Source organism: Gymnodraco acuticeps, unplaced genomic scaffold (genome assembly GCF_902827175.1).
Source record: "Gymnodraco acuticeps unplaced genomic scaffold, fGymAcu1.1, whole genome shotgun sequence".
NCBI classification, from domain to species: domain Eukaryota; kingdom Metazoa; phylum Chordata; class Actinopteri; order Perciformes; family Bathydraconidae; genus Gymnodraco; species Gymnodraco acuticeps.
In genome coordinates, this window is record NW_022990389.1 from 55,693 (window position 1) to 70,030 (window position 14,338).

The following is a 14,338-nucleotide window of genomic DNA, read 5'->3' on the forward strand; positions in this document are numbered from 1 at the left end:
TTCTCCTTTTTAGTTGACTCTGCTTAAACTCCATTAACAGTGGCTAAAATAATGATGTGTGCTTCTCAGAGAGGTTTCAGAAGCCAGTTATTTAACTTGGTTTAAACAATTAGGATTTTGCTGTGGAATGTTTTAATTATATTATTGGTAAAATCACAAATTAAACAGTCATACATACATACTGCTGCAAAGGACACAACCTAAATGGATTATAACTATATCTCACACTTCTAAATTTGAATAGAGCATTCCAAAAGGGTGCAGATTTTATGATAATTTCCAGTTGATAAATGACTTTACCAACATTTAACTGTTACCGGATGTTTTTGCAGACTTTCTTTTAATCATGCAACAGTTGGAGATGATTTGCTTTTACTGAATGGGTAGTTAAGTGATTATCCCCCTCTTATTGCTTCCCAAATAAAACATAAGATTGGTAATCTTGCTAATCAGATCAATCTGAAGTAATTCAGCCGCAGGTTTCACTATATATATATATATATATATACATATATACATTACTTTTCATAGAGTTGGCTGATTTCAGGATCCAATCTTAATAGCAGAATATAAATAGATGTGCTCTTGAACGCTTGTTTAGCTAGTAGCTTGAGCTTCAGCTTGAGATGTTTATGAAAACACAGACGGTTGTTTCTTGTTGTTGAGGTTAAGTGTTTTCCTTTAAAAAGAGCACTGTTTAAAGTAAATGCCATGAGGCCCAATTTTTGGAATAAAGATTATAAATCAGCCATTATTAACCAAAAGAAGTTTTGATCCAACAGTGTGAATCTAGAGTGAAGTTATTTTGTACAGGATTTACCCCTATCAAATAAATCAGCTGAGAAAGAACAGCATAGTGTTTGTGTCTGCTATCGCTCTGTGTAATGATAACTATCATCAGTGCTATTTGTCTGTCTGACCGCTGGCCAGACTGCAGCCAAGGTCCTGGAGGTCTCTCACCAGCAGCACGGCTTCCTGTCCATCACCTACACCCAGGCTGTCACCAAAAATGTCCGTCACAAACTCACAACCCGGCCGGAGAGACCCCCACGCAGCGGTGCTACCACCAGCAGTCAGCGGCTGACCTCTGACCCCCTGGCAGACAGCTCCCCCCAGTACCTGAGAGAGATCCTGCTGACAGCTCAGCCCTTCGACGTGGTGCTGTCCTGCCCCTTGCTGGCTACTGTAGCGGGGGTGTTCCAGGTACACGCACATTGTATTGTCAGTTCCTATTACTGTGTGCTATGCAGGCTTGAGCCTTGTCATCCACATATATGTTTTTTCATTTTTCAAGTGTGCATGAATAAATGTCAATATTTAAATACATTTTGGATAATAATTGCACTAATTTGGTCAATCTTGTAATATACAGCAAGTTAGTTTAAAGTCTCAGTCAACAATTATATGCAATTTAAAGGTGACTCCTTCATTTATTCATTTGTTTTGTCATTTTAACCAGCCATTAAGACAACAAAACGTAATGATAAGATGTTTTGTATTTCATAATTAAATATATTTTACTGGATGTCTTTTCAGGCTACGGTGCCCAGACGCTACAGAGAGCGTGGAAAGACAGCTGGTCAACCAATGAGAATCCACACTCTGAACTCTCGGAGTTTACCCCTGATGTACATCAACACCTCCGTGATCAGGGTCTTCTGTCCCAGTGCACGAGAAAAACACACAGCATCAGGTTAGAGAACTACTTTTCTCTTTTGAAAGCACATTTGTGTTTTCAAACGGAAAACAACAGGCTATGATTTAGATTCTGTAAGTCTGTGGTGCGTGTATGAAGGTCTCTGTCATGGCCGCCCAGACAAAGCAAAGACACCACATTAGACAGTTGCAAAGACAAATAGTTGTGGTTCCAAAGAACCAACCACAGTTATTTACACTCCTACAAATATAATGCAATGTCATATTGTCATAGATCGATGTTATGTCTGCTGGTAGTAATGACTTATAGTGGTAAGAGTGTGTGTGTGCGTGCGTGTGTGTGTGTGTGTGTGTGTGTGTGTGTGTGTGTGTGTGTGTGTGTGTGTGTGTGTGTGTGTGTGTGTGTGTGTGTGTGTGTGCGTGTGTGTGTGTGTGCACGCGTGTGTGTGTGTGTGTGTGTGTGTCATCATCATGCCCTACTGTATATGTACTTGTGTATATCGTGTGCTTAGTGTGTATTCACCTTTGTTTAAGCTTTGTATTTGCATAAAGGATATTTCTGTGTCTATATCCATATTTACATTATGATTGTATTTGATTGTGTGTCCCATTAGATCCTCAGATGAAAAAAGAAGACACTCTGGTGTTGAAGCTGGGCTCCCTCAGCATGGCCCCCCAGGCGGACAACCCCCTGACCCGCACAGTGCTGCGGAAAGACATCTACCAGTAAGAACAGCTCTCCTCCTCCTACCCACTCTCGGCTCAAATCACACTGTATGGTAGATACTATATGGTAGGAACAAATCCTGTTTAATACAAAAGCAATTATAGTCCACCATGTGTGGCTTTGATTCAATCAAACTTTTTATTTCATTTTAAGTATAACATTAAAATGTTATGAAATACATAGTATAATCAGTCACATGTTAGTTTTGTTAAGCAAATCAGTACATATTTTACATGCTGAATAATTTAACCCAAACATAAAAGAACATAGTCTTGATTTAAACCTTTGACATGATCCTTACGTAACGTCCACACGGTTCCGTCGCGTGCTTCAACGGAGACGCTTCCCATTCACTTTGAATGTGGTGACGTCAGTCTTTGCCGAACTGCATTGTGGTTCCGTCGCGTCGCTTTGCCTCCGTTGCTCGCTTCGAAAGTTGAGAAAGTTCAACTTTTCAAACATCGACGGAAGCGCCAACCAATCAAATCATATGCCAGTACAAGCGCTAGCCAATCAAACCGTGTGCTTGTGTGTCCGGGGCGGGAGATTAATGTGATTGGTTGTTGGTCGCGCGCCAGACACGCCCACCGGCAAGCTTCAACGCCACGGAACCGTGTGGACGTACCGTTACTCTTCTCTTTACACACACTTTCAGCTCCTACACCTCTTCTGTTGATATACAGTATCACTCTCCATATGGTTGTGAGGCAAGTGTTTTGGTGAATGTGTGTTCAGATGTGCATGGTGCACTTCTGTGTCCTCATGATGAGAAGTTTTCAGGAGCAAGTGACAGCGCCACATAGTGGTTAAGCTGCCCTAGCAGTGACAGAGCAATGAGTGACACCTTGGGGGTCTGCCGGGCCCTCCAGCTGAAACACAAGACTGTTGACACAAGCCCCCCCATGCCATATGGATCAAAGCAACTAGGCAGGGAAAATCTGGAGGGAAATAGCTCTGTACAAAACATTTCCCTGCTATAGGCAGCTTAAAGAATCTGGATTGTGTCATAGCTGCCTCAAAACCGCAGCCCCACAGCTTGTGTGTGTGCGAGAGAGAGAGCAGTTGTGTGAATGGGCAGATATGGAGCTGGCAAACACACGTAATGGGGAGATAAAAGTGGTGCCAAATGCTTTGTACAGCTGCGAGTGAGATGTGGGCTGACACAAGACGTGAAGTGGAGAAAAAAAGAGGTGGCCAAACAAAAGGAGAGGAGAGGCCACTTTAGGCTTCATTTCTGCTGCAGTTGGTGGAAGAGTCACATGTGGGGGGGGGGGGGGGGTGCTGCCTGACATCTGTAACCATCAAGGCATTCTGTCCTACGTGGTCCACAGTTTTTCCACAGAAGATCTATCTCCTTCACAGTGTCTTGTTTGTTTTCTTTCATGGATCGGAGTAAACATGTTGTTGATCAGTAACCGTAGCAACTGTTCTGTAGGGACTTTTGGGGATATGTTTTTTATCCTCTCGAAAACTACACCATCTAATGTACTAAAATGTTTTGCTACAAGTTATTACAGCTAATGAGTAGTAACTACTCTGTTTCCATGAAAACTGGGCCTATATTTATTTTGTTGACATGTTGGCCATGTTATCATCATGTCAAATGATAAATGACGATCTTGCGGGCATGGAAAATGATCTGGAGTTTTTCTGAGACTTTCAACCCAAAAAACAGTTGAAACAGCCGTGCAATTTTACCCCATATTGGCTAGTAATGTTGTGCCTGTGGTAGTGAGAGGATTGGTGGCTGTGTGGCTGTGGTGCCCACATCTGCTCCTACACAGAGATCGCTTTGCATGCCCTGCCTTAGCACAAACATGCTACCATAGGCCCTCCATATGGCCATTCAAAACACAGAGTCTGGTACACATGCACTCGCAAACAATATGGTGTCTTCATTCAGTCATGCATACAAAAACATATTCTAACTATGCACAGCAAAATACACATACATGCTCTGTCACAAACACTAGCAGCAGGCATGGCTGTGTGTACAAACACACCCATATTCACTTAGCCTCTACACACAGAAGCCAAGAGCCACCACTTCCCTCTCTGCAGTGAAACCCAGGTATTATGTCAAACCACTCTCTGTGTTCATTCTTCCATGTGTAACCGTGCATTATCCTCACCACCTACCCTGTTCACATCGGCCCTCCAATTTAGGACCATCTCACTTCTGACTCACGTGATTGATAACCCTGAGATCAGGACCTTGTTGACATACACTGTTACGTGCTTGATCTGTGCTGAATTATATTGTGTTTGCTCCCCCAAGTCGTGTAGAGAAAGTCAAAGTCTGTAATCATGTAAACCAATGTGTGTTTACAATCTATAATCAACTGTGGCTATAGCAAGAAATATGTCCATAAGGGCCGGTAGCCATTTGCTCGGTTCTGTTTAAAGCCCACCACTAATTACATCCGCTGTCATAATTGACTGACTGATCTAAGCAGCAATGGTGTTTTTGTCTACTGTACATGAAATGATTGCCTCACAAGGTCTTAAAGCAGGATTTACTGTAATGACACCCTGTGAGAGAAGATGCTAAAATAGCGAGTACGTGTAAACATCCTGACAGAGCATGTCTTGATACTGGTCCACTAACACTTATTCTGACACACCTGCTTCAGCTTCCCTTACAGCCTCTACATTTGCAGGCTACAGTGTGTATTTTCATTTAGAATTGATAGATTTCCTCAAAGAAGGTAAAATAAACCTGTTTGACTATAAAACTGTGTAGAGCTAGTTGACATGCACCGTGTCATTTGGTAACAATTACCACTGTTTCGTTTGATGTTGAAACTGTTTCCCTGAAGGAGTAGGTCCCCAGCGGCTTCTTCACTAAGCAGGAATTATGACACAGATAGGCTTCCCCTGTTTCTCCCTCTCCATATTCCACCACTGCCTCTCAAGGCCACTGTCAATTTACACAGCTGAAATCATTTTCCTGTCTTGAAAAAGTGTTTCCAAGTACTGGGCCCCGGCCTGGATAATGTCCAGCATGCATTCAGCCCTGACTTTCTTGTGGTTGTGCATGTCACAGATCTTTTACTCCATACTCCTATTTTCTCTCATCCTCCCCGTTTCTCTTATTTTTACAATGAGATTTTTTCACTTTTGGAACACTTCATTTAGAGCTTCTTGTATGGGTGGATTGGGACCTCTCTTTCCAGAACCATGTGGAGATTGAGTTTTCCGGTTTAAGGGCATGGAGACACATGTTAGAGTGTCTAGGGTTAAAACATAAGCTTCCAAATATTTGAATTATCAATGTGTGTGTGTGTGTGTTGTGTGTGTGTGTGTTTGTGTGTGTGTGTGTGTGTGGTGTGTGTGTGTGTGTGTGTGTGTGTGTGTGTGGTGTGTGTGTGTGTGTGTGTGTGTGTGTGTGTGTGTGTGTGTGTGTGTGTGTGTGTGTGTGTGTGTGTGTGTGTGTGTGTGTGTGTGTTAGTGTACACTCCTGCGTTTCTACGGTAATGGCAGACATGGCTGCTGTGGCAGTTGTGATGCAGAAACCAAGTCAACATGATCAGTATCAAGGCCTCTGTCTCTTTCTCCGCCTCCTGCAGTGTTCCTCTCTTTCCAAAGTATGTCTGCTCTTTTTTTTGCCCATTACTACGTTTTATTCTCCCTACTTTCTTTGTGTCTGTCGTTTGTATCCCACTACTCCAACATATGACACCGAGCTATACCCACATCAGCAACTTCTCATTAGGGCCCGAGCACGAGAGCGCTAGGACCCAACGGCATCCTAGCACGAAGTGCGAGGAACCTATTGTTATCCAAGGATTTTTTCTTCTTCCTGCGCTTTAAACCTGTTTTTGAGGGCTTTACGACGCTTCAAAAGTTGTATAATTTTGCACGGACGCCAGGTCCGGTGAACATTTTTACATTCTGGAGTCAATGGGTTCAAATTGTCCAACATGCTCGCTAGCGCCACCTATATGTAAATAATTTGGGAAAAAATTAACATAGTCACACCGTAAGTCCGTTTGACTTGAGATTTTGCACACTTATCCGGGGGGACCTACTCTACATTTGGTCCTCTTGAACCTCTAAGCTCCGCCTACTTTGATTTTGATTTTGATTAGCATAATGTTCCAAACAGTGAAATATTCACTTACATTTCAATGTTTAGTTTTTCGACACCAAACTTAGTATACTGCATCGTTGGAGGGTCAGACACATTACCTTAGGAGATGAGCATGTTCAGTCAATAAATATGGCCGCCATTAATCAAAACGTATTCGCAAAAAGGCGGGGCTTAGAAATAAATGCTCATAACTCATCAACAATGTATCCAAACATCACAGATTTTGGTGGATAGGTTCAGTCTGTCTTGGGGAATACGCATACCATTTTCATTTTGGACTATAGGGGGCGCCAAAAACAGCACAAATGTATAACTCAAGAACGCACGGACGAAATAAAAAAAAAATGTTTAGACATACTTTGGGGGTGAGTATGAACTGAGATTCAAAGTGTCGCAACAAATGACCAGGGTTGGGTTTTAACGGAATACATATAACGGCGTTACGTAATCAGAATACAAAAATCAAGTAACTGTATTCAGCTGGCGTTACATTTGAAAAACGAGTAATCTGATTACAGTTACTTTCGTAAACCTGAAGTGAATACATTTTGGATTACTTATTGGAATTATTGGTGGAAAGATTTCCTCACAACATTTAATATTCATTACTAAAGGTACAGCCGAATCATCACAGCCAACAAAACCTATTACCGCCGCAGATGGACCAAAAAAGCGTTTGAAAAAAAATCGCGGGTCCGCTCGCTCAGTGAAACGATAACAGCGAAACATGGAGGAACACAAGTCTGCGTTTAAATCGCGTGTGAGTGTATATATAGGTGTGTGTGGTTAAAACACATCAGCCTGCGGTCGCTCTTTCTTTAGCCTTACTAATGATTATTTCTGAAGGTAAACACAGTGAAGGCGGTGCGTGAAAGGTGGTGTGTGAAAGGTGGTGCGTGAAAGGCACTGCGCGCTCCTCTTCTCAGAGGCTGAGTTAACCCTCCCGCTGCCTCCTGGCGCTGCATAGATTTCATGAAGTGAAGGAGGTGTTCCTTCTAGAAAACAGCTGCGGGCAGCAGATACTGTGAGAGTCACAGACATGAATACATAGATCAAGGCAGACTGGTGCACACACTCTCCTGTTTTGCCAATCCGGTGCTTGAACAAATATAGCTCTACACCCCTGGCCGTAATGTCCTTAAAATTAAGTCCGAGTTCGACATTTTAATTCATGTCCTGCCAACACTGGCAGGACAGAAGGCGACACGCCCGTTCTAAGCCGTGTCCCTCACTCCTCACATCCCAAGCTGCATCCCCAAAAAGTGTAATATGTTGTTACATCGTTTCAGATGTGATGTTTCAGTTGTGCTCTTGATAAGCCATTAAAACAGTAAAAACACGTTCAGTTTCCTTTTGCTTTTTGTGTCTCCTGTTCACCAAAACATACCATCTGTGAAGGAAAAAGAAAGTAATCCAAAAGTAATCTAAAAGTAATCTGATTACGTTACTTTTTTAAGACACGTAACTGTAACTGTATTCGGATTACTTTCAGAGCCATGTAATCAGTAATCAGTAACTGATTACATTTACAAAGTAACCCTCCCAACCCTGCAAATGACAAATGTGGGCATGACCTATACATTCTTTTTGAATTGCGATGCGCTTAAATGAGCTTCGGACGCAAAACTTGGGACACACGTCACACCTACACACACAAACCCACACCTACACAATGTACAACACACACATACACTCTACAAAACACACCTACACATTGTATAACAAACACAAACAGCTCCTGTCCAGATTGTCCAACTACTGTCACAACTGGATGAATGTGAAGTATTGTGTTAAAGGAGGATGAAAGCGTAATTAAGGAGCACTATTGGAGCGACTTTGATGGTTATTGGACTCAGGATTCATTCATTTGGATTCCCGCTGTATGAAGAAATGAAAGGACGGCGCAAGTGGAAACAATTCACAAAGGGATTTATCTGTTTAAAACACATGCTCAAAGTAAGCCGGATTTTGCCGATGTTTTTATGTGGATTAAAAAGTCGTAAATAATCTACAAAATGGAGGAGACCGATCTGATCGGAGCAACTGACAAATAATCCAACTGAAACCGGCATGGACAATGACTATGTTTTAAAAATGCGCTTATCCAGAAAAGACTGGTTTGGACACTTTATGGCAGAAGAAACATTTCTATTAAAGAAATAATTATACATTTCTGTCTTTTTATGCCTTTAAGCTACTAACTTTAATTTTTATAAAAATTAATTAGTCAATTATTGTTTATATTTTATTGTAATGTAGAGACAAGGCTTTTAGTGACAATCATGTATTGCCTTACAATTATATGTAATAAAAAAAAACCTGGGGCGCGCCCCCCAGGTTGGGAACCACTGTCCTAAAGCCTATACAAATAAAGTGTGACATGTAGGCCTGTTACATATATTATTGAGCGATATATATTATACACACTGTTCTGCTTTCTGCACTGACCTCAGCAGCTGTTCTCACTGTAACATCGCGTCACAATGAAAGCAGTTGTATTTAAAAAAAATAGCCTGACATCCAGGGGACATGTGATTAGTGAGTAAACAAACGGTAAAGGGCAGAACGTCTGATGCACATTTGATCATCTCAAATAACTTATAATCACAACGGGAACAGTTTGCAGAGCTGTGCTTCGTTTGACAGAAGTCCAGCCATGCGTCACGCCTCTTTCAAACATCACTGTTGGCTGAAATCGTCTCAGGAGAATACTTCAGTGTACCCTCGGTTATAGCTCCTCCAGAGACACTCCTCTCTCCTCTCTCCTCTCTCCTCTCTCCTCTGCATCAGTGTACCCTCTGTTATAGCTCCTCCAGAGAGACTCCTCTCTCCTCTCTCCTCTCTCCTCTCTCCTCTCTCCTCTCTCCTCTCTCCTCTCTCCTCTCCTCTCTCTCTCTCCTCTCTCCTCTCTCCTCTCTCCTCTCTCCTCTGCATCAGTGTACCCTCAGTTATAGCTCCTCCAGAGAGACTCCTCTCTCCTCTCTCCTCTCTCCTCTGCATCAGTGTACCCTCAGTTATAGCTCCTCCAGAGAGACTCCTCTCTCCTCTCTCCTCTCTCCTCTGCATCAGTGGACCCTCAGTTACTGCTCCTCCAGAGAGACTCCTCGATAATCGATCCTCGACGACCCTTTAGAGACATTTGCTTTCCTTCGAGACGGCGCGCCGACATCCGTTTCCGGGTCGCTGCCGGAGGACCTGGGAGTGGGACGCGAAAATTATAGAAATGACAAATGGCTCATTTCGGAGGACTCGTGCGCGTCTGCTTGACGCCGGGACGACCGGCTGCCCTCCCCGACAGGCGCACGGACGCGAGGGCCCACTCATCACTGCGCGCACATCTGTGACCGCAGTTTTAATTATCCTTATTTTCTCCAAATGTTTCGATTTCTGTATATATATTTTTTTTATTCAATCTCTTTTTCTGATCAACATATCTGTGCACTCCATCCTTCCTTATCTGACCGTTCATTTCTTCTTTGCCCAGTCCTTCTCATGTTTTCCTTCCCTCATTTTCTTTTCTTATGTTTAAGTGTATTGTCTCTTCCTCTATTTGTCATTTCCTTTCATGCCCTGTTAACCTCCTCTTCCACATCATCACTTTCCTTCTATCCTTTTGCTTGTGCAGGCTCTTTTTATTGTTATGTCTAAACAGCTCTTTTTCATCCATCCATCCATCCATGACTTTCCACTCTTGCTCACCTTCTGCTGCCCTTTTATCCCACCATGTCTCTTTTTTTACATATTTTTCTTTCTGTCTCCATGGGTATTTGTTATTTCCTTCCTGTCTCACTTTTCCTCTCTCTTGCTCTAGTGTTGGTTAGACTGGTCCCCGTCCCAGCACATTGTGGTCAGTAAGCAAGCCCCTTATTGCTGAACGGCTGCCTGGCTAAGCCCACATATATGTCCTAATAAGTGGTTGTGATGGGGATCTCCCCTCCGTGGATAAACAGAGGCTGCTGAAGCCAGGACCCTGCCTGTTACCAATAAAACTCTCTGGCACCGGTTATATGCACCCTTCTCCTCTAGTAACATCCTAGTGTAGTGTGTGGATACCAGTGAAGTTTATTACTCTTTTTATACTACCTGAGCAGATGTGTTTGCCTTCTAGATGAATCCATATGTTTACAATATTCATAAACAGAATCAAAAAGAAGTGTTTCTGCTACCGCTCCTGCATTCTCCAGATCCTTCAAGAGACGATCTAGAAAGTGAAAACAGAACAAATATCCTTTGATTTTTGTTTTGTCCAAATGTGCACTTGAACATGGCACAACAACTGCCCTTTGACAGTGCTTGGCTGTATCTACATTAATAATTCATCATTCAGCACACCGGGGGAAGAGCACATTTGGTTGGTAAAACATTTGATGCATCATGAGTTAACATCTTTTATTTTTCCTTTTAAAATGAATTGAAGAGAATAAATAAGAACATGTTGACAGTGTGTTGCTGCATGAGGCCTTCTGGCTACCAAACTATGCATTAACTAACTAACTGTTTGTCTTACATTTACACATTTGCGTATTTAGTTCAGTCTTCCTGACAAATCATTGTAAACTTGGCATACTATAAACATACAAGCTGATAGGAAGTTAACCAAATAAGTGGTAACTGTGGTTAACCTTCGCTCTGTATCTAATTGTAGATTTTAATGTACTCAGTGATCAAAAAGACAATGATGCCTTTTCACAAATGTAACTTCAAATCTTCTTTTCTTTTGCATTTTTTTGAACTCTCAGCTGGTCCTTCTTGTCTTACTCCTCATCTTTCTTTTCCTCATAAAACCCAGAGTTCCCAGCAAATGAATCATTAGACGCTACAGTGCAAACTTGCCTCATCTCCCACTTTAGTCGACTGCCAAGTGCCCCATTTCTCCATTTGTTTACACCAGAAAAAAGGGCTCCGGCTTTGCTTTTCTGCCGCGGCGGAGCAGAGGACCTGCTCAGGCCACACACAGTGACAATGTAGGATCTACACTTATATACAGTACACTGATTTAGGAGTTGCTTTAAAAAGTCCTTTGGCTTCAGAGCAGGTTTAATGAAATACTACTTTCAGAGGCAATGATTGCAATAATCGTTATATCTGTATCGCCAGCATAAATAATGCTTTTGTGGGATCTTTTTAATCTACCACTGCAGAGCAGCTTAAATTATGAGCATCAAATGTGTTGATGCACCAAAATGACGTTTTGTAATAGTAGTGTTGAAAGAATTGATGTTGTAAAGCGTCTCAGTTACTCCCTGCTGGCATAGTGTGTTGCTACTCAATGCTTTGAGTATGCAGTGCGGCATTTTAGAACAGTGAAGTGTCTGTGGGGATTACCCAGCCAGACATGGGCCATTACAATCAAAGTTCCCTTTATCTATTTTGGTCTCAACTTCCAGCCTTAAAAATATAATCAGAGGATCTAAAGCGCTCGTCTCAACTCTTACTATTCTAAATGGTGTTTTTGTGAAAATATGCCAGTGTCATTAACACACTGTGGGCAAAACCAATCCAAGTTGGTAAATCTCTTCAGATCTTTTAGTTGGTTCGTGTGAGAATATTGCTTTATGTGTAGCAATCATTTTGATATGACTGTATCTCAAAGTCATTTAGTTGTGTTGTGTTTAATCCATGTCCAGGTATCATAAAGTTATTCAGTTGTACCTATAAGCTTTTAGAGCACAGTAGGCAGAATGGCACTGAAAAAAGAACAGCAACAGAGACACCCAGCAGAGGTAAAGTGGCTAACAAGGATGTTGTCAACAAGAATTGCTCTGAAGGCTTCTGAATGGCGCGGATCATTTGTGTTTGCTCTGTTTGAACCAGGCTGAGGAAAGAGACGATCAGAGCTACACCTTTCTTTGTGAACTGTAAATCCTTCAGCTGCGCTTGTTTCTCTCCCTCTCTTTTAACCCTGTCTTCCTCTCTCTCACTTTGGATGTAATCCATGTTTCCCTTCTGTTCTACAGAGAAAGAATATAAAATAAGCAAGAATTGGAGGGTCAGCCAGAATAAACATCGTTTTTTTCTCAGTCCAGAAAATGAAACACCTGGTGCTGGTAAACTCAGAGGACATATTTCACATCTCCTTGACACTCAGGATTAATGCAACATCAAATTGTTTTAAGAATGGGGACAGCCGCTACCCAGAGTAAATCATAAGCCTCCTTTTATTAAAGTTTGCTCTAGAATTTATGTTTTGAATCCGACAGGATAGCTTCAGCAGAGCCAACAGATGCCTGGGAGTTAGTGTGCTCATGTTGCCTCATGCAGGCAGGAAGTTTACACTCAGCCACTGAAAAGTGCCTTGGCTTTGAGGTGTAGTATTTTCCCCTTAACCTTTCTTTCCTTTTTGATAAAGTGATATCTGGCGTTCTTTATACTGGGAACCAGTGTGGAAGATTGATTTATCTGTGTCCCAGATGATCCAGAGAACATATCATATGACGATCAAGCTGATTCTCTCACAGTAGGGAAAATGATGTTTGTCTTTACAGCCATTAGAAAAAGAGAAAGACTTTTTGTGGAGCTAATGTTACAAGACCAAGACACAGGAAACTAGATGGATGTTAGTGGATTTGATCTTTGCTCTGTGAACTGGAGTACCTGACTGCTTTGTTCAATCAAGTCAACCACTCTGTATATGGCCATCCGTCTTTTAGGAGAGCACTCCACGCTTTCCAGGGTGACCACCAGCAGTACCTCTTTCTGTCTGACCAGAGGCCCTCCAACAGATTTATGATAAGTCCATTTGCAACTGAATAAAGTCATTGATTTATTGCTGTATCTATTAACCTATATATCATAATGTATCCTTTATCATCCCTCTGTCTGTCCATTGGAGAGCCTTTGACCGCAGCGCTGCACTCTGTTGATCTGGCAGTGTGTTGTGCTGTATATGAGTGCTGAGCTGTATACAGGCTCTTGTGTTCTGTGTTGTGGTGTCTAGTGACTTCTGTGTACAGCCTGCGGTTCATTCCATAAATATCTGTGGCCTCTGTGATGTTATTCTCAGGCCCTCTGCTCTGTGAGAATATTGCACCACAACACTTGTATTCCTCAGCCTGCAGTTAGAGGTTTAGGGGGATTAGGAGGGAGAGACCCCGGCCTGGCCCTGCTGTACATTTGTATGACCATTGTATGCATATGATCTCGAAGGTAATGTGCAGAGAAAGTGGAGAAGAGAGAAAGAAGAGGGTATTAGGACTCACCACACGGGACTCAAACAACTAAACCACAACTTATTTTCCTGCTCTTTTTTGGCACAAAGTGGAGGGGCTATTGGAAAGGCCTTGATGATGACAGTTTGATCCAACCTGAAATATCTTCATAGCTTTTGTATAACCATGTCATTTGATATGGTAAGTTCTCGTCTAAGGCAGCGGTTTTCAAAGTGTGATGTGCGCCTCCCCGGGGGAGCCAGAGAGCTTCAGGGGAGGTGCAGCGTGAGAAAAAAATAACGAGAATTTCAGATAGTAGGCCCTGGGTATTTGCGGTCTACACTGACAGAGAAGAGACTGTCAGTTTGGCTGTACTCAGCATTGAATCAAAACGCACTACAGCTGTTGATCTTAATCAGTTTGTGAGGCGTTTTGCTGAACAACATGGTAATCGCCGCATTCAGCTGTAATAGGCATGCCGACTTGATGCTCTGCTCACGGGTGACTCGATGAGCACATCAAACTGTTAAGATGATGACCTTACGTGTGTAAATATATTTTTTTCTTTGAGGGGGTCTGCCCCCAAAAAAACTGTTTTAAGTCCTGAGAAAGTCAAATAAGACGGTGTGTAAAACTACACTGCCCAGCCAAAAAAAAGTAACCACTTTGATTTAACTAGGCCAGTAGGTAAGGGCTTTCCACTGGGTAATAATA

The 14,338-nt window shown here is 42.3% G+C and overlaps 1 protein-coding gene across 1 annotated transcript in view; it reads left to right on the forward strand.

Moving 5' to 3' along the window:
* The window catches only part of LOC117551548 (vacuolar protein sorting-associated protein 13B), a gene marked incomplete at its 5' end in the record, with an annotated part of 227,326 nt that overhangs the window by 53,003 nt on the left and 159,985 nt on the right, over nt 1-14,338 (forward strand). Inside the window, 3 exon segments of the mRNA XM_034224450.1 lie at nt 931-1,203; nt 1,537-1,693; nt 2,271-2,382. Of these exon segments, the coding sequence (XP_034080341.1) occupies nt 931-1,203; nt 1,537-1,693; nt 2,271-2,382 (542 nt within the window).